This window comes from Oenanthe melanoleuca, chromosome 3, assembly GCF_029582105.1.
Source record: "Oenanthe melanoleuca isolate GR-GAL-2019-014 chromosome 3, OMel1.0, whole genome shotgun sequence".
In the NCBI taxonomy this organism is placed as follows: Eukaryota; Metazoa; Chordata; class Aves; order Passeriformes; family Muscicapidae; genus Oenanthe; species Oenanthe melanoleuca.
The window spans coordinates 14,393,363-14,417,111 of record NC_079336.1 but is presented as its reverse complement, the minus strand read 5'-3'; the positions used below and the strand labels follow the sequence as shown (position 1 = coordinate 14,417,111).

The 23,749-nt window shown below is 43.9% G+C and overlaps 2 protein-coding genes across 3 annotated transcripts in view; one reads left to right on the top strand and one right to left on the bottom strand.

Annotated features, from left to right (window-relative positions):
- Positions 1-388: 388 nt before the first annotated feature.
- On the top strand, positions 389-21,024 carry IAH1 (isoamyl acetate hydrolyzing esterase 1 (putative)). Of its 2 annotated transcripts, XR_008840202.1 has the most exons (7): positions 462-679; positions 1,898-1,950; positions 2,399-2,547; positions 3,407-3,568; positions 5,292-5,410; positions 6,101-6,402; positions 19,147-21,024. XR_008840202.1 is itself a non-coding variant. In XM_056488522.1 (6 exons), exons 1-6 carry the CDS (start codon positions 599-601, stop codon positions 6,266-6,268), a joined length of 732 nt encoding a protein of 243 aa, XP_056344497.1. In that variant the 5' UTR covers positions 389-598; the 3' UTR covers positions 6,269-6,416. The 2 variants fall into 2 exon arrangements, 1 of the variants encoding a protein (XP_056344497.1); XM_056488522.1 differs by lacking the exon at positions 19,147-21,024 and having other exon boundaries at positions 389-679; positions 6,101-6,416.
- The window catches only part of ADAM17 (ADAM metallopeptidase domain 17), a 36,067-nt gene continuing 18,970 nt past the window's right edge, over positions 6,653-23,749 (bottom strand). The window contains exons 7-19 of the mRNA XM_056488521.1: positions 23,043-23,132; positions 21,870-21,983; positions 21,191-21,335; positions 20,558-20,646; positions 18,550-18,702; positions 17,543-17,742; positions 16,443-16,546; positions 15,637-15,771; positions 14,590-14,720; positions 13,552-13,630; positions 12,298-12,386; positions 11,621-11,677; positions 6,653-10,008 (exon numbers count right to left, since the gene is read on the bottom strand). Coding sequence (XP_056344496.1) covers positions 9,658-10,008; positions 11,621-11,677; positions 12,298-12,386; positions 13,552-13,630; positions 14,590-14,720; positions 15,637-15,771; positions 16,443-16,546; positions 17,543-17,742; positions 18,550-18,702; positions 20,558-20,646; positions 21,191-21,335; positions 21,870-21,983; positions 23,043-23,132 — 1,737 coding nt within the window. The 3' untranslated portion in view covers positions 6,653-9,657. The remainder of the gene's footprint in view (positions 10,009-11,620; positions 11,678-12,297; positions 12,387-13,551; positions 13,631-14,589; positions 14,721-15,636; positions 15,772-16,442; positions 16,547-17,542; positions 17,743-18,549; positions 18,703-20,557; positions 20,647-21,190; positions 21,336-21,869; positions 21,984-23,042; positions 23,133-23,749) is intronic.

Below are 23,749 nucleotides of genomic sequence, written 5' to 3'. Positions count from 1 at the left end.
AAGTCAGTGACCACCCTGGCCTGGGAAAAGGGACACGGAGTATCAGGCACTGCAGGACACAGAGCAGAATTACAAATACAGTGTGCTTGATGCTCTGAGGTGGCTGTGGTTGTTGCCTAACACTGTCATGCTGAATAGTGTCCACAGAACCTGAGTTTTCCACAAAAGGTCTTGTACATGCTTCTTTCCTTCTCTGGCACCCTATGATCCTAGTAGTAGTAGTATTAGCAGAATTAGTGTATTAGCAAAATTAGCGACACTTTCCTCCCCAAACTGTGTCGTTAGCAAGCTAAACAGTATGAAGTCTTTTAAATGAGGTAGTTGCATTTTCTTCGGAAGGAAGTGTCTTTGAAACAAATAAAAACCATGAAATTGCGCGCGTTCTGTTGATAGCGCTTCCAGCCACCATGTGTGAGGGGTGGCGCCCTCCCCGCGCATCTGCAGCACCGAGCCTTTGAAAGAGACGATAAAAGCGTGCGTGGGGCTGGAAGCTGACCCCCGTTTGTAAGCGGGGCCTTGCGGAGCCCGCCCCGTTCGCCGCTGCAGGGGAAGAGCGGCCGCTCCCGCCGCCGCTCCCGGCGGATGTCCGGCCGCGGCCATGGCGCTGGCGGAGGCGGGAGCCCGCGGGCGGCTCCTGCGCTGGCCTCGCCTGCTGCTCTTCGGAGACTCCATCACTGAGGTAGTGCCCGCCTGGCCCCGCAATTCCCGTGCGGAGCTGCCTGGCCAGCCCGGCTCCTCGTACCGGGCCCGCGGCCCGGCAGCTCCGGGGCGAGCTGCGGGAAAGGGGCGGGCCGGCGGCCGCCGCGGGAGCGCGCCCGTGGGCCCGGGCAGACCCGCCGTGAGGCCGTGCCTGGGGCCTGCGGGCCTCCGTGCGAGCTGGAGCCGCTCCACACAGTCCTTGAGGAGACTGTGTTAGAGGCGCGAGGGTGAAGGTGTGGCTGGGGATGTTCCGGTGTCGGGGGCATTTTCCTGCGTGCTGCCCGTGCCGTCCGCAGACACCTCGCACTGTGCCCGGTGCATCCCAGCTGCTGTGTCCGGCTCCCAGCCCGGAGACAGCTCCATTGACTGGAGCACAGCCCGCTGAACATCTCTGAGGCTGCACCAGCTTATTAGCGTCGATTTTTGGGTCCTTGCCTTCTGTTGCATGGGGTTGTGGTGGAGCTGCTCTGATGGAAGAGTAACTAACCAGAGACCAAATCCATCTTTAATGGGAGATGGGTTTTTAAGCCGTCTCACTGTGCAGAATTGTAGCAGGTAGGATGGTGCAGCAGTGGGAATAAGGAGAAGGAATTCGTTTTGTACTTCTGGAAGAGGTTGGAGTTAGTTCTTAACTGTTCCTGTTAAGAACAGGAGGGAAAAATTTGATCCTCTATTTAAGAAAATTAAAATAATGAAGGCACATATCTAGTTAGACTAAACAGCTTAAATGACCTTTCCAGTACATTTAATTTAGTAGTTCAGATTGTATAGTATGAGTAAACTACTGTCCATCAACTGAACCTCTAAAACCATCCTAACTCCATTAAAGAGAGAGGATTTTTGAGAGGTCCTCTCCAGAATGAGAGGATCTTAGAAATAAAGTAGAAAAATACTACAGACAGACATAGCAAACCCTCACTGGCCAAAATGTCCAGCAGCAGTTTGTGTTTTGAAGGGTCCATGGGGTGTGTCCCTCCAGAGGTACCAGCCCTGTGTCACCTCAGATGCCAGTGGTGTGCCTGGGTAAAACCAGGGCTGTTTGACTTCAGAGGGACAGGGCAGGGAGGGAGGAAACGCTGCAGCAGCAGTGCCAGAGTCATGCACTAAAGCTTTTGAGGTGGGAAGGTGCCAGTGGTGGGGCTGAGCTCTGGGGGACAAGTTCTTCCAGTGAGGATCTCACCATTTTCCTTGTTTTCAGTACTCCTTCCAGGAAAACGGCTGGGGGGCATACCTTGCTGAGAGACTGGTCAGGTAAGAGCTTGCATTGCAAAAGTAATCTCTAGCTTGCAGAAACTCATGCAGCTTTTCTAAATGAAAACTAACAGTGGTTAATATTTAATGCATGTTTATTTATTGACATTTATTTATTTAGTGAAGTGGAACTACCTTCTGGGCAGCATGCCCAGGGCTGGTGGAAATACTCATTGGGTGTTTCTATTCAAAGCTTGAGTGGAAATTAAAAATTTCTTAGTGATTGTCAGGATTGTTGTTCCAGTTCCATGATGAAAGTAACAGGTAAATTCTGGATGTGCAGCCTCTGTGTGTGCTCTTTCAAAGCATGATGCTATTGAAAGCTCATGTGACATCTCATGTGAAAGGGATGGAGGCAGGTAGCCTGACAGAATGGCTCAAAGCTTCCCAAGACTTGTTTTGGTGGACAGAGGAGAGATGTTCTTTTTGATATGTGTCTCCATTTCAGAAAATGTGATGTTTTGAACCGTGGGATTTCGGGGTACAACACCAGATGGGCTAAATTGATTCTTCCAAGACTGATCCCTGAAAATACTAATGCTGACAGTATTGTTGCAGTTACCATTTTCTTTGGAGCTAATGATAGTGCTTTGAAAGGTATGGTAGCTTGCTTTCTGTCTTTTTTTTCTATGACCTGTTTCCTTAAGATTACAGTTTAGCAGAGCAGGCAGAACATTTCAGAATAGGCTTTTCCTGCTACTTGTCAGGAACTGATTGCTCTTATTTATACAGAGGTTTGTTTTCAGTCATTTCATTTGCATTTGACCCGTGTCGTGCCTTCCATTTCTCTCCCTATCACCAAGATTTAATACTAGAAAAATAAATTTCAGGGTGCTCAAGACTTTGTAGCAGTTGCCTAAAATTGGAGTTGGGTATCTAGCTGTTTTTTCTGTCTTTAAAGGAGGATGATGAGTTCTTGGCAGATTGTTCTCAGGCTGGGGGAAGGTAGCATTTGGGTTCTCGTTCAGATAAGCATAGCAGAGTGCAAAGTCTAATCAAAATGGTAACATCAGTGCATGAAGGAAGTACTGACTGTATGTCCATGGGACTTCCCAAAATTTTGTCTGCATCCAATAATATTGGAAATCTTGGATTTTGGTTCAGGCAAGGTTTGAGGTGATACTAAGATATGAAGTTGTAAAAAAGGCATCATAAAAAAAACCCAAAAAAGGCATCATAAAAAAAACCCAACTGTTGGTTTTTTGTTCGTTTTTTTTTTTTTTTATCCCTGAGCCTTATTTACTTTAGTTGGAAATGCTGTCTTTAAACTCTTGATTTGTCTGCCTTGGGCATTGAGGAACAGAATTTTCCTACCACACCTCCCAGATCTGTGGTTGAGGGGAACAGCATGCTGGAAATGAGTGTCCATGGCCATAGTGTGTAAGAGTCCTGTTATGCTGTGTAAGAAACCTACAGGGAGCTCAGCCCCACTGATGATGTGCTCCACCCCTCACAGAGCTGAACCCCAAACAACACGTTCCTTTGGAGGAGTACACTGCCAACCTGAAGAGCATGGTGCAGTACCTGAAGTCAGTGGACATTACTGCAGACAGGATTATTTTGATAACACCACCACCTCTTCAGGAATCAGCTTGGGAAAAGGCATGTCTTGCCAAAGGTAAAGGAATGATGAGGATGGGTGGAATTTCTGCATTTTACCATTGTGACAGATCAGAGGTTGTGAGGTGATTTCCTTTGTGTGTGTGCCATATTGCAGTCATGTTCTCTGACTTGTTGCAAGAGGGCTGCTGTTCTGCTAAACAACTTGTGGATATGCTCATGGAGTAACTAGCAAGTAATAACAAACATGCTTTCCAAAGTGCTGATTGATCTGTTAATGCATAGAGCTGACAGAAGCGGCTGCCCTATAAGAACATTGGTATTTGTCAATGTGTCCTAGGCAGATTCCATCGTGTCCCAGCAGTTTCCAGAATAATACAAATAATGGAAGAAATGTTGGCATTGTGGGCCTTAGAAGATTTTTTACTAGGTACAGCAGATTTCACATCTGTTTGGATAAGCAATAATATCCCAGCCAGGTTTATTTTAAAGTTAAAAGAAACTAATATCGGAGAATATAATATTCTAAGGATGCTAATAAAAGTGCCTGAAAAAGAATAAAAAGGTAGTTAAATGATTTCCCATTATGTTGTTTAACTAACTCTAAAATTAGAGACATAATAGCAGCATTTACTTTGTCTTACTGAGTTTGTGGAAATTGCCATAATCCCACTGACTCCAGCCGTGGCAGTTTATACCTCCTGAGAGCATGTTCTCTTTTCTGTTTGGGACACCTTTTCTAGTTCTTGCACATTTTATAAGAAACTTGAGTTAGGTCAGGTAAATACAGAGCTGGTACCTTTGTGGCACAGTTTTCTATTATTTAGGTGGTGTTGCATATCCTGAGTCATGTTTTCAATCAAAGTAGTAAAACTTTGACTATAACCTTAAGTTTAAACTGCATTAAATTAGACAACATGATTGTATGATGTTGCATTAGGAGGCTTTGATCTGTCATGTGAGCACACTTCGAATGCTGTTTATCTGGCTCCCAGCTGTCAAGGAACACTTGTAATGTGAATCCAGTTTCCTTTTAAAACTGTCCTTTTTATGGGGTAGGGATGGAGGAAACCTGAATTTACAGCATTGGATCTGCCAGCATCTGTCTAAAAGAGAGTACTGTTTAGGAATGGGTGATCTCAGACCATGGACCACAAATGAAGGATTGTGGGCACAATAAGCAGCAATATCAGACCATCTGCCCTCCAGTATCAAGGAGAAATTTTCTGCCTATTTCTAGTTTTGTCATATATATATATATATCAGAGCAAAGGAGAGATGGGAAGCTGGAGGATGGTGATGTTCACAGGAACATTCATCCAGGTGCAAAAAGTAGCAAGGAGGTTACTGCAAGGTGCAGCTGCATGTGGAATTGGACAAAAAGCAGAAGGAAATGTGTAAATAGATTTCCATTTACTTAACTGTTTTACCTACCTTAGCAGGTGTATGAAGAGTTTTAAATCTTAAGCACTGCTTTCACCTGAAGCTTAACAGAAGGTGAGAGCTGGGGGCAGCAGTTATACTGTCTGCTTGTTGGCTGTTGCTTTTCTCTCAACCTGATGCATTTCTTCAAAAGAGACATTTTCAAGTGACTCAGAAATAAAGCCCTGAAAAAGACCACACAGGCTGTAGCTTCCAGCCACTTACATTGCTGTTCTTTGGATTTAGTTTGTGCTTGGTTATGTCTGCTGGTTTAACACCTGATACACATGGTGTGTGCCCCAGCAATGACGCTGCATCGGTGGCAGTGGCTGGATGGTGTCTTTGTGTCTGCTTGGCAGGTGAGAAGCTGAACCGCTGCAATGGCACCACCGGGCAGTACGCCCAGGCCTGCGTGCAGGTCGCCAGGGAATGCAGCACGGATGTGCTTGACCTCTGGACACTGATGCAGAAGGATCAGGTAGGATGAAATCAGAAATATTTAGAACTGTCACAGATTGTGAAGTGCATCATTTAGCACAGAGGAACAGTGGTGCTGCATTATCACTGAAATGATACAAAATACATCCAAATTACACTTTAGGAAGGGAAAAAAAATCCAGACTGCTTTATCATTGGCAATGAGAAAAAAAGCTTTATACAGTCTGGCCATGGTACTTAGTTAGCAAATAGCCCCTGAATACATTATGTCTAAATAGCCTTTTCCTTGGACTTGAGTCATGGAATAGTTTAGGTTGGAAGAGGCCTCTGGAGGTTTCTTGTCGAACTCAGTGTGCAGTGTTGGGCTAATTTCAGAGTCAGATCTTTCTGCACGAGGGTGTTGCTGATGCTTCTGACCAAATACCCAAACCCATCCATGGGAGACTGCAGACTTTTCCTTTGAGCAGGTAACTCTAGTTTGGACCCTGAAGCTTTTCTCTCCCCTGCCCTCCCCAATGCAATAGACTGTTGGCTTTTGATAGCACCACTTAATCCCATGATCTTTTACTGATGAATAGCAGGGATTTTGGCCATCAGAATATTCTCTTAATATTTTAATATAAACAGGGAAAAATAAAAACAGTTTACCAGCTGGCTTTGAAGAATTACTAAAGACTGTCTCTTTGCAGCTAGCAAATACACTAATACATGGTTTTAACCTCCCTTGTAGGATTTCTCTTCCTATTTGTCTGATGGCCTGCATTTATCAGCAAAAGGCAACAGCTTTCTAGCAGCTCAGCTTTGGTCACGCCTGGAGAACAAACTGTCTGCTCTTCCTTCACTGCTTCCTTATTGGCGTGATGTGGACCACACGAACCCTGAGGCCAGTCTGCTGTGACATCCCTGCAGGTGGAGCTGGGGCAGCCACACCAGACAGAGCCAGCCCGTTATCCAGAACGTGCTGCAAACTGTGTGGGAGTCCCCAGCAATGCTCTTCTCTGTCCCCTTCTCTTGGTCTGTGGGGGAATAAAGGTGAGACCACTCGGGGTGTCCTGGGGTGGTTTTGCTTGTTGCTGTTGCTGGGATAGCTGTGGGGATGAGTAGCTCTTTCCTTGGAGGATTCAGAGAAAAATGAGTCTCATCTGCTCTGTTGCCAAGAGATAGAGGCTGCTCTGAGCAGTTCCTGGCCTTGCTGAGCTTTGAGGACTGCACTACAATTATTGCTTTAAACACAGAGGAGCTTGTAAGAGGCAGCAGTGTGGAGTTTGTCAAGAGCCATTAGTGTCAGTCTGAATTAATTTATTTGGATGTAATACAGCAGGAACAGCAGTTCCCTAAGTTCTGCTTTGGCTTTGGTAGTGATAGAGAATAGTTTAGAGAAAGGCTTTTAAAATGTAACTTACTCTGGCACCAGTATCTTTATACCCAGCTCTTCAGTATAGGCACAGGTTTCAGACCAGTGCATGTTTTTGGGCAGTATAAAACTGGTGGATATAGAAGCTTGGAGAAACTAGTAGCAAAGGCCTGCATCTCTGCTGACAAAGCTGCACTGTATGTCATTTGCCATCAATTTAAGACCTTTAAAGTGAGTTGTTAAAATTATTTTACAGCTCATGTAATCTGTAAGTACTGCAGACTATGCAGGTTTTGGCTAAGAGAAGACTAACTACAAAACTACCTTTACCAAGAAAAAAAGCCATTGCCTGTAACCTAGATGAAATTCAACCAGTATGGAAAAAAATGGTTTGGGAAATGAATGTCTGGCAAGTGAGATAGCAGCAAAAATGAAGATACAACTAACTGTGCATAAAAATGAAATAGCGTATCACTGCAGCTATAACCCTTCCATAATTCTGGGCTGTGTTAACAGTTATGTTGACATGGAACAGGTGTGCTTATTATGTAGGGGGTGACAGAGGCTCTCATGCTGTCCTGCACTATTAGTGCCATTAGACTGCCTTTGCTTCATAAAATAATTAAGACAAGCTGGCCAAGACCTGTCATCTACTATGTAACAGTGTTATGAACTGGAGCATAAGTATTTTTCATGTGCCTGGAGCCAGAGCAGAAGCGAGTTTCATATATAAATATTTATGAGTATTAAACTGGACTATCCTTTTCCTAATGAATGCTTACAGTAAAGACTGGCTGAACAGCAAACAGGCTTCCCAGTGGGAAGCTGTGGATCTTCCTGCCTTAGATGTTAGGAACAAACAATACAAGTACTGCTTTCAGTTTCTGGAATACAGCTCAGGCTGGGGGATGGACTCAGTGATTTCCAAGGCCTGCTCCAAATCCTTTTTCATGCTCCCAAGCACCTGCCACTGCATGGTTTTCACCTGGCATGTGTAAGGACCTTTGTGCTGAGAACATGTACTCACAAATTTGGTACCTGAACATGCATTTGAGCACACCCCCATCCCTCAGGCATTTAATGTTACCATCTCAACTGATGATAATCTGCAGGACACATGACAAGAGCAGCAGGAAGTAGGCAGCCCACACCACGGATAGTCCAGGGCTGGCCTGTGTAGCATTCAAGCTCAGAAAGAAGCAGTCAGAAATCCTGGCTCCTGCCTGGCTGCATGCCAGACTTTTAACCCAGGCTTTGACAACCAAAGCATGGAGATCTTTTAGAAAAGGACTGCATATAGAAGCAGCTCTTGTTTAACTGATTTTTTTTTTAATATAAAAAGCTTTTATTTTGTTGGGAATTAAATTAACTCCTCATACATGTACTTTGCACTGATCAGAAAACCCGAACAAAAACAAACAACCCCAAACAAAGTTCAAAACCAGCATATAAAACATAATAGCTAGTCAGATAGGACTACCATAAGGCACACATTCAAGTACTAGTGTAACAAGTATCCTTGGGTGTGGAGGAGAGGGAGCACTCACACAACCTTGCAGCACAGGTTCAGTTTCCTTTCCCTCACATTTAACAACACAGGCTCACTGCAGCTCTGCTTCCCTATGGCTGAGTCCAGGCTTGTAACAGTTAAATGGTTCTGCCCTTGGCCACGTTCTGTCAGTTTTATCAATAGATTATTGTGGGAGAAAACAGCTGCAGAATGATGCTGCTGTACTACCAGGACAGTTGCTCTGTGACTCCACTGCTACTAAGCTAAAACAATGCTCTTGTGCCAGTCCCAGCTCACCTGACAGACCTCCAGGTGTACAGAAGACACCATTCCATTACCAGCTTTTAAGAAGTTTTACTACCTGTGTGAGAATCTGTATTCACAAAATCTCCTCCTTATACTTACCTTGCAAGTTTTAACAAAGCTTTATTTCTTTACTAAATTCACAATTGTTTTTAAACAAATGTCTCCCCTGCAATGGAGTGATTTTTTTTTTCCCGTCATTCATGCCATAGGAGCTTCCAAAAGGCCACAGAGACCATGGAAAACTGAGCTCAGCAATTTGAACATTAACTATTTTAAAATAGCATTTGGAGAAACATTTCTGCACCAAAACTGTTGTAAACAGCAGTTTAAAGTGTCATCTGCATAAATTATTTCTTCCTTTACACTTTTTTCTCCAACCCCTGGGACACACAAACCTTAGTGCAGAGTGGGAAGCTCCCAACAGAAGCCACCAAGACAAGACAGCCTCATCACTGAGGCAGGAGTTTCATGCTAGAGGAGCATTTCTCATGCACCTTATACACTTTAACAGCCTCTGTGATCCTTTTATCTATACAGAAGCTGGGCATCTTAAGTTTCTTGATACTGATTATGCATTTCAGTGAATGCTGTGAGACTGTATTTTTATCTGTTTCGTTTCTCCCTGTTCTCAAGGCATTTGCTTAGGCTTTTGGTTACATGTACCTTAAATTGCTAAATTATCTACTCTATTATGGGACATACTGCAGTGTTCATTTTGGTTTTAAAAGCCCCGTAATTTTGTCTATCAGTGCTGTCAGACTACAAAATATTAAATTATAAAAAAAGGCTGATATACACAATCCAATATCCATCAGGATATTTGGTTTTGCACCACAGGTTGAAGGAAATGTTAAAGGTCAAGGAAATAGAAAACAAATCCAAAAAGCTTCAAAAACAAGCCAGTTCTAGTTTGGATTTTCCTTTTTAAAAGATATAATGCTTATAAATGTAGTTTAAGGAAGGTCATACACATGACCAGCATCTGCAGTAGGTCACTTCCTTATTCTCCCACTCCCTCACAAAAATATATGTACATACATTTATATTTCTAGAAATGAAATGGTTTCAGATCCTTGTTTTGCCGCCACGAGTCACACATTTAGCAGGCAGCAGGACACTAGCACTCTGTTTCTTTGCTGTCCACGCGGTTCTGGCGCTGCAGTTTGAAGGATGAAGCTTTCTCACTCCTAATGACAGGATGCTCTGTCAAGTCCTCGAAAGATTTGGCGGCCGAGCTGCTGTTTGGGAAAGGGTCCTTGTCGAAGGCGTCCTCGTCGATGTGCGAGTCGGTGCTGGGGTCCTCCTGGATGGTGTCCATCCTCTGGTGCTCCTGCTTGGGCGCCGGGGGCGCGGCGGGCGCGGCCGTCAGCGGCTGCAGCGGCTGGTGCCGGCTGGCCGCCTGCGCCGCGGGGAACGGCTTGATGATGCGCACCGAGGCCGAGTCCAGGCTGCTCAGCATCTCCACGTTCTGCAAGACAAGGGGCCGCGTCACTGCAGGCAAAAGCCACCAGCATCTAGTCCTGGCTTTGTTTCCTGCACCATTTTTCAAAGGGAGGAGGCACCTTCAGAGGAGCAGCTGCACTCCTGTTAGAACAGCTTAGCTACCATGTCCTCCGTGCCACTCCCTAAAAGGAGAAAGGCCACCCTGCCTCTGCTTCTTCCTCCTCTGTATAAACACCACAGCTGACAGCCTCACTGGGAAGAGCTGATGACTTTGTCCTTCCTTCCTGGAGCCCAAACTGCTTTGGCAAAGCCTAGGACTGTAAATGCAGGATCAAGCCACATGACACAGAGCTCAGTGCAGGGATACAGTCCAAGGTATGGCTTATTTCAGTCCTACAACTTGGAAAGTTCATGATTTCATGTACAAGAAGCTGCACTGAAAATAGGCTCAAAGACTGCAGGGGTGAGTGTCATCACAACCAAATTCTGCAACCCAGATTAAGTTCAAGTGCACTAATATCTGCTTCTAGTTCAGCATGATTTGGAAAATATCCAGAGATCTCTAGGCATAAAAAAATCCCCAGGGACCTTGGCAAATACTAATACTGGGAAGGATGAGATGTTTACCTGCTACCATTTCCCAACTGCTCCATCTTCAGCAGATTCAAAAGACACAAAATCTGTTTGCTAAACTTGCTGATGCAAGGAGACCATTGGCTATACCTGTGCTCTCTCTCCTGTCTCTGGAATTTTTTCAATTGAATGCAGGTAAGAAGCACTAAGATACTAACTAGTATTAGAAGCACTAACTTTTGTCATAGCACAGCTATGGGGTACTAAGATCACCCTCAGTTCTACCCACAGTAGATGACAGAGACACTCTGCCTCAGTGGTCTCTGACTTCAGTATGCTTCCTCCAATGGTTGTACAAGGAAGAGTTCTGCAAGGTTTTTTCCTGCCGTGCCCTTACAGAACATTTCCTTAACTGAGTATTTCAGTTCTTAATAGAAACTGGACTATCAAAGCACATGAAAGGATACCCAAAACTCTGTGTCACAATGTGCCTTGTGCTGGACTGTAATCAAAATTTACCTTGGCACTTTTTTGCTCTTCTCCCAGCTCAGTATCTGCAAGATGAGAAGTGCCACTGATGGGCCTCTTGAGCAACTGGAAGGCTGTAGTACATCTGGCTGCTAGAAGCCAACTCTTGCCAACAGCCATCCTGCAGTAAAGACACTGCATTTTGCAGAGATTTTTGAGCCTTATGCTTCAGTGACTGCACTTGGCTGGGAACAAGCAGCCCATGGCTGGTTCTACCAAGTGTGCTGTGCTGAGGGGCATAGGTGAAGCTGTGCTCTGCACAGCAGAGGGGCTTCCTGTCCCTCTCTGCTGCACCACAGGAGCTCTGCCAACAAGGCCCAGCTTTTACCCTGCCACACTGCAGTGCTTGGTAGGAGTGAACAGAGGTTTTTTCAGAAACCAGCTTCCTTTCACATGGATTCACCCCTCTGCAGCATGGGGCTCTCAGGCTCTCTGTTACTACTCTTTTGGTAAATATTCTGCAGACACCTGAGGTCCAGGTTTTCCAATACACATGGGACAGCATTCTGCCAATTCAGACTTAGACAGTAACTTACACTGGGGCAAAACAGAGACTTCGTGTTTTCCTCATACTGCTTGTCCAGTTTCTTGTCCTATTGAAAAACAACAAAATAAGAAAGTTAATTTCCCTATGGCAAAGTCTCCTTTTTCCTGCAAGGACATAGCACTTCGTGTAGCTCTTTTCCCTTCTCCTACTTCCCATTCATCCCAGGAGTGCTTGTGGGCATAGCACCTCTTTGCTCTAAGCCCACACTGCTGTCAGCAGCACACCACATGTCCACTCTCCCAGTGGCCATGAGCTCGCAGACTCTCTTTACCCATCCACCCAAGATAACTAAGATCACTTCCCACTCTGGGTCTCCTCTCAAAATGTGGGTATCATTTCTTCACAGGGCTTTAGAAGACTTTGTTTTAATGATAAAAATACCAAAATGATACTTGGATAGAGAGAGAAAGAAAATCTGCCTGGGAAAGATTGGGAAAGGCTCCAGGGAATAGTCATGAGAGCACTGGGTCTGCCAGGGCTTGGCAGAGTTTAGCAAGAGTTTTGCCTGCTGAAGGAGCAGTAAGCCTTACATATGCTGGATTTCCCCCCAGGGTTTGCTAAAAGCTTCCCATCGTTTTCTCCCACAGCCATCTGCTATTTCACATATGAAGGGTGTTCTCACAGCAAAATCCAACAGAGCAGTCATCTCAAAGACAGCTTACTCACCACACAGTGCACAAGGATGCTGAGAGGAATCCAAAACAGTAAGGAGAAGACAAGCACAGAGCCCACGATATTATCTGCTAGGAACTTCCCTGTGAAACCAGTTCAGTTACCAACCAAATACTGTTTCATTTCAACACACACATCTATGCCCCCCTTCTGCAGCCACTGCTCAGGCAAGTGAAGCCTCAGAATTGCTCAGAGAAGCACAGGCTGCCTGCTTTGGAGTAGACAAAGATAAAATTACACAATTTTAGAAAATTGTATTCAGTATATTAGCAATAAAATTTTTTTCTCTGTTCTCTGAAGAGAAATGCTGTGAGGCTGTAGTATTGAATATAGGTTATTTTAGAACAGCCTATACTGAGCCAACCAAGCTGCCCCTCTCACTTATCCAAGACACACTGCGAGTCCATTACCAAATTCTGATGTAACAGCCATATGATCTCTACCTGCATCCACAAACAAAATATTTAAATGTCAAAGATTCAAAAACTGCCTCTATCCAAGCAGGCTAAATAGCTTTATCAGTTACCTCAGAAACAATTTTTTGTGCCTGACACTTGAGATTGAAAGCTGCAGCTCAGGTAATTGCACTGTGCAGTCACAGTGGTGCCATGAGCACACACAATTAGGGCTCATGACACAACACCAGCTTAACCACGAGTTTTGTGTGGTGCCAGTAACACAGAGCAAGACCCTGGGGGTGACACCTGGGGTGAGGTGACACCTGCTTGGGTTGCACAGTTGGGATTGAGACCAAGGAGGCCCACTCAGTCACAGGGAGTGACTCAGCAAAGGCACAGCTTGAAGTGTGTGACCTCTGGTTTTCTTAAATGACAGAGAAAGGAAGTGTTCCCCTCCTGGTCTGTTGACATTTAAATCCCACTGAGAGGCCCACTTTATACCCTGCTGAATCACGCTGACTTCTAAAGAGACTGCCTTATTTCCTTTTCTCTAATTGACCTAGTTCTTAGTATTCAGACAAGAAGCTATCATCCCTTTCACAAGCTTGGAAGATGCCTAGAAAAAAATGGAGTACAAAAATGCAAAACAATCCCCCATCCATTCTGCTTTAAAAGGTGAGGTAAGTAGTGTCAAACTGCAGGCAAAAATATACTTTGATATATCACAAGCACAGCTACTAGCTACCCTTGCACACAGGGGAACAAATCCAGGCAGCTAACTCCCCCAAAGACTTTAGAGGTTCATGCCATGAACTCAAAAGTCCCCAGAGGATATGGTTATGTGTCTTACCAAAAGTATTGATGCTGAGTTGGTCTATGAAATCCCAAAATCGTTCAATCACATCCTGTACTTGCTTCTCACATTTGCCCTGCAAAAGTAACAAAATAATCTTGTGCTACCCAAGATTAAGTACTGCCTTCTTGGAGAGGAAGGTACAATGATAGTAATGAAATGAGAACTACAGACACAGCATGAGTTCACTTACATTCTGAATACAGAATTACACTCATGCCCAATAGCAGAAATCCATTTTTACTGCCTTTATTTTTATCAGGCCAGTTTCAGTTCGATTGTGGTCTGAATCAGATCAAGTTTTAAGTTTGAAACGTGCAAAATCCATTCCACCTTTGGCCCATGTTAGCGGACATAAAACTGATGTTTCTGGAGAGATTTAAACAGTTCCCATTATCCACAAAGAAGGCTTCAGCTCTCAGGAGCCCAAGGTTACAGTCAAACTCACTCCCAGATCTGGCTGTGCTGGTTTAACACAGTAGAACGTTGGTCTTCCAGTTCTGCCAGCAGGACTGGGGCATGCCCTCCCAAATTCACTTCTGCTGACACCCAGTTTAGCTCCAGTCACTGGGGTCTGCATGTGTCTGTGCAGCTGTACCATGGAATAGGCCACTGAGTGCCCGCAACCCACCAGTCTCCCTACCACAGGCTCACTGTCCCTTTCAGATACCGCTGGCTGGATTTTCATGTGATTGTTCCCTGACCTGAATTATTGGAATAAAAATTAATTGGGCTAACGGGAACAACTGGAAAGGCAAGCACTGCAAACCCAACCAAGCTTACAGGAGTGCTCAGTTCCCCTCCTTTGTGCAGGGTGCCAGCTGGCTGAGCTGTGGGGAGCAGCAGAGAGGGTAATGAGCAGCTCCAGAAGGTAACAGCTTCCTCTTGCATGGGTCTCTGCAGACTCCAACACCCTCCAACACCCTTTAATATTTACCCCATGAAGAGGTACTTAAAACCCATTACCCTGCACCAGCTTTGGCTTCTCTTCCCTAGCAGTCATCCTGCCCAGCAGAGCAGAGCTGGCACACTTACATTTGTGTCGCAGAACCCCACGGTGCAAGGCTTCCCCTTGCGCAGGAACAGGAACTGGTCGTTGGCATCCACGTACGGCGTGCACCTGTCCTGCTCGTCCCGGCAGCACACCTTGCAGGAATTATCTGTTTCTGAAATAAAGCAGCAAACTCATTCCTTCCAAGCACAAAGTGTCACCTGCAAGCCACAACCCCACTCGTATCCTGGCTGAGTACAACCCTGACCAGCTTCCCCACAGGGAAAGCAGAACCAAGCTGCCCAATTTTGGGCACTCTGTCAAGCCTAAAACTCAATCACATGCCCTGTGCAACTTAATAAGAGGTACAGTGGGACCAAGTTCTCCAAGCTGATACCCCAACACTGCATGAATCTACAGGCCAACGAAGAGGTTCCAAGTCCATCCAAAAAGACAATTTTAAATACTTCTTGGGCTCAGAGTCCTCTAAGCACCTGTCTCATTGGCTGTGCCCTCCATCTCAAAACAATGGGGCTCACTGTTCCTTTTGTTGCCCCTGTGAAGTTTTCATCCTACTACCAGCTGCTTTCCCACATTTAGAGGTAATATGGACAGCAAAGGAGCAGGAAAAGTCACTGACAGAAGTACTTGGCAGGCAGGTCAGCAGGGGAATGAAGCTGGGGATTCTAATATTCTTAAGGCACTTTAATATCTTTGAAATCTTTCTTTAACCCCTTGCTGGAGACCACTACTCTGCCAAATGCTGGATCCAGAGATTGGTTGGAATCTCCTAACAATCCCTTCTTGTCCACCTGTGGTAAAGCTGGAAGGTAGGAGAGTGTTCTCTTCTTTAGCTGGAGTGTCAGACCCTAAGTCCATCTTAATGTCTTCAACCCAAACAACCAGAAGACATTCACATTCCCTTTTTAAACAGAGAACAGCTGACAAAACCCAACAGTTTAAACTGTTCCAGAAACCACAAACTCAGCCCTCCAAGAGGCCAGCCCACAGTGAAGCTGGCACTCTCCCAGGAGCAGAGATGAAACACAAATCTCAGTCCCAGTCCTGTTTCAGTTTGGTCTGTCACTCACCATTGCAAGCACACGAGCGCAGGTTCTTCTCCCTCTCACAGAAAGGGACACACTCCCCATCCTTGCACTTGCCCATGTCCACGCACACGGTGTCATCCGGAGCATTCCCTGGAGGGGGACACTCGCTGCTGTTCCCTGCAGATGGAATCAGCAGAGTGGGAGGACTGTGTTAGAGCAAAGGACAGAGAACCTAAGTGTGCAGAAGAAATAAGGAAAATAACAGAAATATAGACTTATCCCAGGAAAACCCCAATAGCTTGTTCTTGGCTTTCAACCGCAGGCTGCATACCAGCTGCTCTGAGAGGCAGCAGAAGCTCTGGAGGCTTTCAACAGCCTGAGCATTGTGGCACTGGCAACCAAGCAGCAGGTGCAGACCCAGGAGCCCCCCTCGGCAAAGCACACACTCTGACTTGACTCCCAGCCTCCAAGACTATGAGGAGGAAGGAAACAAATGGGGAAGTAAAGCGGAGTTACAGTAATTCCACCCTTTCTATGGCATAATTCGTTCTTGTCCCCTCCTAGTGACACTACATTCTGTTTAGATTTTTTTTTTTTTTTAATAAGGGAAAGAAAAAAATTAAAAAAAAAAAAAATCAACCTTTTTTATGTTCTTAGGGCAATAAATCACAAAGTGACTCTTGAACTACAATGAAACTCCTTATAGGATCCTATTGTGATGCTTAACTGGTCTCTAAAATTACATGTACCGGATGACTAAAGGGCACTACACTGAAAGTGGGCTGAACAGGACACTGAGCCTGGAGCACTTGGCTAGCTGACATATAGGAGACAGATCCACATCCTACCAGTGCAAAAAGACTCTCCTTTACAAGTGGCATTTATGGCTTCCTGGCATTTCTTTTGTGCACTTTCAAACTGGCAGCCTTTACAGCAAGGACTGTTCCGGTCACTGGGGAAAGATCAAAATGAAAGAAACAAATATTAACCAAAAGTTCAAGTGTGGCAAAGCTGGAGAAAAAATGTTTAGGAAATAAAAAGCTACTTCTGACTCATTGATTCAACCCTTGTCCTCTCTGCTTCATACCACAACCACCTTTCTACTCACTCTTCAGGTACTGCAGGTCAAATCACATAGAAAGTAAAATATACTGAGAGACAAGAGAGGGACCTTCGTGTTTATTCAAGGCACTTGGATCGTCCTCTTGTAACCTGCCATGCAACTTAGGACAAGTTCACTATTTGCTTCCCCAAACATTTCTACCCCTTCTGTTTGTCCTGAAGGTTTCCTACTTTGTATTCTGCATAGTTTCATTATTCTCACCAAACACAAGAAGACCTTTAGTAAAAAAACACTCATTAAAAATGATGGATTTTCTTGCTAAACAACAGGAATTGCACAAGCTCTCTAATGTTACGTGGTGTAGAGCTGAACTATGAAAAAAAAAAATAAATTGGACATTGCATTGCCACAAGGCCATGAACACCCCAAAAAACAACAATAGAAAGAAGAGCCATTTAGTGTAGACACTGTGTTATCTGCTCAAACACATTTTGCAGCAGTCTTGAATTGCCAGTATGTACCAGTGTAAAAAGCCACCTTTCAACACAAACAAAACTTGTATTTGCACAAAAAGTGTGCACAGGAAATTTCTAATGCTTTCTTATTGCCTAAGTTTGCCTAATAATAATGGTAGTAATAACAATGACATCACAATATTAATTTTCAGGCTTGTGGCTCTTGACACTTCTCAGGAAAACAGAATGCTATAAAAATTAATGTATGCACACAAAAGCCTTTCATGAAATCTTTCACTGTTGTTAGCTCACACATTCAGCCTTAAAGCCAGGAAAGAGGCCTGTGACTCTGCAGGTGACTTTAGGAGTTTTCAGCCCAGCCCAACATTCTCTCCTGCATAAAGAAAAGCTGCAGCTCATTTCCCCTTACCTGCACTTGGCACCATCTTTCAGTTTACAGTCTGCAGAGCAGCAGGGATCAGCCAGTTGGTACAAGAGGCCAGGATCACATTCCTCCCCTTCATCCACTCTGGAGTTCCCACACACTTTGTTGTTGCGCTCTTTGAAGCACTCCTGGGCCTTGACCTCTATGGTCCTATGGATGGATTTTTTGCTGCAGCTTGAGAACATCTGGAGAGTCACAGTGGAAAAAAGCAGCACTGAGTGTACTTTTCTGTCAACCTCTGCCATCTAAGACAGCCAAAGCTTCCCTATGCCTCTGAGCTCTGGCATCCCAGAAAGCAGTTATTCCCTCTATACTGTCAGTTTGATACCCTGGAAAAATTCTAAGAAAAGTAACAGTTGGGTCAGTAACAGACACTGCAACACACTGCAGGGACTCCTCCACACAGTCTGGATCACAGACAACTCCAGCTCTCCCACGGCTCCAGCAGCCCCAGGATGGGATGTGAAGCTGCAGCAAGAGGCACAGACTGTGCTGCCTCTGGGCAGAGAGGCTGGGCACAGCCACAGGTCAGAGCAGACTGCAGGCCAACCATCTCTGCTAATCTGGGTTTCTCAGCTGTAGAACAGGCACAATGCCAACTCCACACTGCCAGGGCAAGCTTCCACCACGGCTATGGCACCTGCCAGTCCCTCTCCAACAGCAGCTAAGGACCACACCAACTCTGTGTGGTACTGAAGGTCCTGGATTTGACTCTTGCTGGGACTTGCTTGTAGCAGCATATGGCCACAGTTAATTACAAACAACTAATTAAATTGCACCTTGACATGCTATTAACTCCAGTGAAACCCAGATTCCAAAGATGAGCTTATCTTGCAGAGAACCCGACTGCATGCAAATGTTTTCTTATGGCTAATCCATTACATTCTGGTGGTTTCAAACTACAGGAATCATTAACTAAATAGATTTGCCATGCAAAGGGTCACTAACCATAGCAGAAATTCTTGTGTTGATGCAAAACTGAACAACCATACCTTGTTATTTTCATGATCCCCACTGACAGCAATAGGATACATGACGTATTTCCCACCCTGGTCTTCAGTGGGGGCACACTCTGGCAGACTGTCAGGATCATGCTCTGCTCCAAAGTTATGTCCGAGTTCATGTGTTGTAACCAGGTCAGCCTCCTTTTTTGAACATGAAAAAGAAATGGAAAAAATTAGTCTGACTGGTAAGGGACAGAAGATCCCAGCTAATTCTAGGCCATCAGCAATATTAAGATACACCAACATGGTAGGGAATATCTTATGAACATTTTTCTGGTTTTAGAAGTGGAGAAATGAAGGTAAATAAAATAGATTTAAACATGAAATTACTGTTAAAGGCAAAATGCTGTCCTAGAATACCAATTCCAACTAGTTTTCAAGGCAATGCAGATGCTTAAATATGAAAATTTGCTTCTATACAGCTGGAAGGCATAAAAAGTTAAAACAAAACCCAATCCAAACAAACACCAGCTACTGTGATTAGTCAATCTCTTGTTTAACACATCTTGCCATTAGAATTATTTCTTCTAAATGGACGATGACATTAGGAGTGGTGAATAAACTCTGCTACTGCATGATTTCTAGGAAAGACACCTACAGTTGTGGCCCAACAGGGATGGATTTCCATCATTTATGCAAGACACGCTCGTGCCTGTGCCTGTGCCGAGGATCCCAAACCGGCTCTGCTCGCTGCACACCTCCCACGGCGCCTTCCCCAGCAGATGGTGTCAACCTCACAAGGTGACAACCACAAATTAACTCACACAGAAATAAAGATAAGCACAAGGAGACCGAGCAGTTCTGGAGAGGAACTGTGGCTGCAGCTGCTGTGTGGGCATGGGAAGGACCAAATGCTGCCCTGAGCTGCCCTGGTCCATCTCTAAGCATGGCTAATGTGGGAGCCAGAGACGGGAGAGCTGCCCAGGCATCCCTCCTGTGCTTCACTGGGCCTCATTTGGAGAAGAGTCTTAAGAAGGTTGTTTTGGTTTTGTTTTTTTTCTTTTAACCAAAGTAGACACCATGCAGCACTTTCCCTGTGAAACCAATGTGAACCATCATCCCAAGCCTTAAGTTTGCCACTGGGAAGACAGAAAACTCAACCTCCTTTGTAATACAAGGCAGAACTCCAGTCTGGAGATTGAACAAATGCAAATAGCATGGCAACAGCTATTGCTAGAGCTCTCTGTCAACATCCCTCTAACACAAAGCTTCAGTGTCTTTTTTTCCCCATCTTCTTGACAGTTTCTGTGCCAAGTTTTAGCCCACACATCAATTATAAATTCCTATTATAATCACACTACAGAAAAGCACAGCAAAGAAGCTGGCAGAAGTCAGCAAAACCGAAATATGCCCATCTTGAAAGATTTAATAGAGGCAGACACAGGCACTGCTCTGGTGTCTTTACAAGTGAGACAAAGCACATATTTAGGCCTTTGTGCATTTACTATTTCATAAAGTATGGAAAAAAATCCAGGAAGCATCAACTTACATTAAGCTTAGTATTAGCACTAATAAGCCCTGTCTACTATACTGTTCTCTGCTCTAGTTACTCAGGATACACAAAAATCAGGTGGAGGAATTTCATTAAAAGGCTCAAACTAAACCTCCTACTTTGCCTGCTTGTTCTGTTGGAGGGTTTGTTTCGTTAGAGTTTTGTTTTTTGTTTGGGGATTTTTTGTTAAAACAAAACAAAATATATTTAAGTTCATCTTTAGAGATCGAAAGTCTGTTCATATCTAGGAAACTATAGCTCCTATGAGACAATAGCTGTTTCTGTTCCTGTTCCACAGTGAATTCAATTTTCGGTTCCATTCAGTCCTGACTCCCCTTCTCAGCTACAACAAAAAAGATGATTTTTGTTTTATCATCTATATCCTTGTCTGCAGAAATTTCACTTAAATGGAAAGCCAGCAGCTCTTTCCTGAGAGAGCACAGAAGCTTGTCACAATCCCATGGCACACATCACCAGCACACATGTATGAGGATACTCTTCTACCTTTGTTAGGATGGTCTTCCCATAGTTCTTGGTGCTGGTCAAGCCACTGTTCAGATAGATATCCTTCTTTGCAATTTGACTGTAATAAGCTGAAAGAGTAAGAAATAAACAAATTAAAATTGAGGAACATTTTTCTTGTGTTTCAGGGTACTTATGGGAAGAGAGGGATATTTGTCTGGGGAAATGAACAGCTTTACAGCTTTACTGTTCTCACAGGCTCACTAGCCTCTTGCCAGTTTTTGGAGCTGGGAATCTTTCAAGCACAGCTCCAACAGCCCATGTATTGCAGTAAAGGCAAAACCAGCAGAAATTTCCAAGACAACAGCATCTGCCTTTCCAGAACCGCTGCAGGATGCATCCACACAAAGCAGCCCTTAGAAAGGGTTTTTCTATACAGCCTGCTCACACCAGATAGCTTAGTGACTTTGTTTAATGACTTTTATCCTCTGTTTTTTCCAGCTCCAGCCAAAAAAAAAAAAAAAAAAAAGGCCATCCCTTTTATGTAAAAAAACAGCAACTAGAATCTATGCAAATATGCAACATACTCCATGAAAGTTGGAGAAAACAATGAAACACGAAAAACAAAAACTATCTTCCAACCCACAACTGGGACAGAAGAATAAGAAGCCTTGCCTTTAGGACAAATGCCACCATGGCTGTTAGGTCGGGGAGAGCCAACGTAAGCTAGTCCAAGGGTTCCCATGTCAAAATCTTGGTACGTGAAGAGATGAGCAAGGCACACATGAGCTGCTTTCTCTGCAATATCAAAGCTAAATTGCTTAAAAAAATAAAAAAAAAAGGCAAATTTCTGTTAGCTTACAGTGCATGTTAGAAGTCTGTAGATAATAACATTTATTTAATGTGCCAGACAAGTACCTCCTGGATCTGGCTAAGTCAGAAAACAGCAGCTGTTTAGCTGTCCTACAGAGCTACAGGAAATTAAACTAATGCCCAAGTACACTGTACACATTCATTAACATAACTTGTCTATTCATCTTCCCTTTTCACAGGGAGGACAAAGCCAAGTACAATAATTTGATGAAGGTCACAAGGCAGCCAGTCTCAGGGCCAGACCTATCAGGACTGCCTTTCTGACTCAGACCACATTAATAAGACTAATTGATGTCTGCTTAGTAATTATGCAAGGGAGCCCTTTACCACAGGCTACAGGGCACAGCAGCTGGTTTGACTTTGTGTGACATCCACACATCACACAGAGGGAGCAGAGGACTTTCACTCATTACTACAGAGCAGCCACATGAATGAGCAATTCTCTATTAAGTGGGACAGTTTTCCAAGGGTTTCAACCTACCTCTAGCAGCATTTTCACATCCCAGGCATCTTTCTTATCATCTGGGCAACTTTTTGCCATATTATAATGCTTCTCTCCAGGTTTTACAGTATTTGGCTCATTGTGGATGATAATCTACGTGTCAAAAAGAGCAATGACAATTAAGAGGAATTTTGGTCAATTTTATAGCTACAGAAAAGGTTTCAATGTAATTTTAAATGTTTCAATAGATCTGTAAGAAGAAAAATTCAGATGCAGCATAATTCTAATATTAACTTTTCAGCCTCTGCTAGTTAAATACACCAACTAAATCATAAGTAACTACATTGTAAGTAACCCTTTACAGGATAACATCAGAAGTTTTTACTGCAAAATTCTGCTTTGGAGATGTATTTTACTTTTAGAAAAACTCCGAACAAATGCAACCAGTATAAATAACCCCAAGTCATTTCAGAGTTCTAGCTAACCAAAATGTATGTTAAAAGATTTTGACTTCCCACTAATCCAGAATTAGTTTATCATGTTCTCCACCCCCTCCCTACCCAAGTAATGCTCCTTCCTCGTGCCTGAAGTTCTTTTCCCAGCAAAGGGGCAGCTGGCTTGTACCATTAGTCTCCATGTCCCACAATCACAGCTCTTGTAATATGCTAAGCTGATGGAGTCCTCATGTTTGTAATGCTGTTTTCCAGATTTCTGTGCACTAACTTTGAGACACCACCATAAAAATTGAAGGCACTACATTCCCTGTGTCCATATACAAGCCTCTACCCTAGCATGATATCTAAGGGAATCATTAAGGCTCATCAGGCAAGATTGTGTGTTTTCACCTGTGTTTGAGGCCCACTCAGGCTTTGTAAGCCAAGCACTAGTGACAGAAATATGAAATAAATGCATAAGTATGTCTGAATGAAACAAAATTTGCACATATTCAGGCAAAAAAGCACTTTTGAATTAGGAATAAATATGGAAAGATTCTCCCCGAAATTTCACATTTCAAACACTGCAAGAAACTGAACATGGGCATCATGTCAGATCATTAATGCTAGGAAGATGCTGTTTCAGAGTGGTCTTGGCTGGAGTTAATAATGTAGGATTTTATTATTTTAGCTCTAACCCAGACAAAATAATCAGAAACACTGCTGTTTAATCCATGTCCCTTTAACTTGGAAGCCCTCTGCAGAGCCCAGTGAATACCTGCTCTATCTGTATGCCGTACCCATTGAAGGTTCCATCATCCCAGGAAGTGTTTCGGTAGATGTCATCTACTCTGTCTATCAGTTCAATCTGTGTGGAAGAGAAAAACAGTTACCCAGGTGAGCTTTCATGGAGCAAAAGACATTCAGGGAAACTGCAACACATTTATCTAGAAACAGCTACTTGAATTAAAACTAAATCTTGTGTAAGGTAACAAGATAAACTCCCTGGATCCAAGGACTGTTGGTTTTGGATCAGTATTATCCAATATACTTGAAAATTTTCCATTATAAAAAAGTATTATCGCATTTATCACTTTTGTTTTTGTTGTGGAAGAGCAAAAATATTAAGAACAAGACATTTTGGGGAACACTTTGTTCAAACACTGATTTTCCAGATTTCTTTGAGGGGAAGGGCAGAGGAGGGAGCTGTTTTTACTGCTTTGTTTTAGCATTGTGCTTAATTAGTTTAACTGACCCTCTAGGCTTGTTTCCCTCATTCAGCCAAAAACCTATTATTTTCCTCATCATGGTTCAAACACAAGGTTCCAGAAAGTCTCTTGTCAGTGCTCACAATCAATACCTCCCTTTTCAAGCTGTTCTCTTAAAAAAGCACCTTCTACTAAATTTAAACTTGCTGAGCAGAAGTGACATTCAGAACCACTCAATAATAGTTCATGCTTTAGTTTTCCAATTACTGTGTTGTTA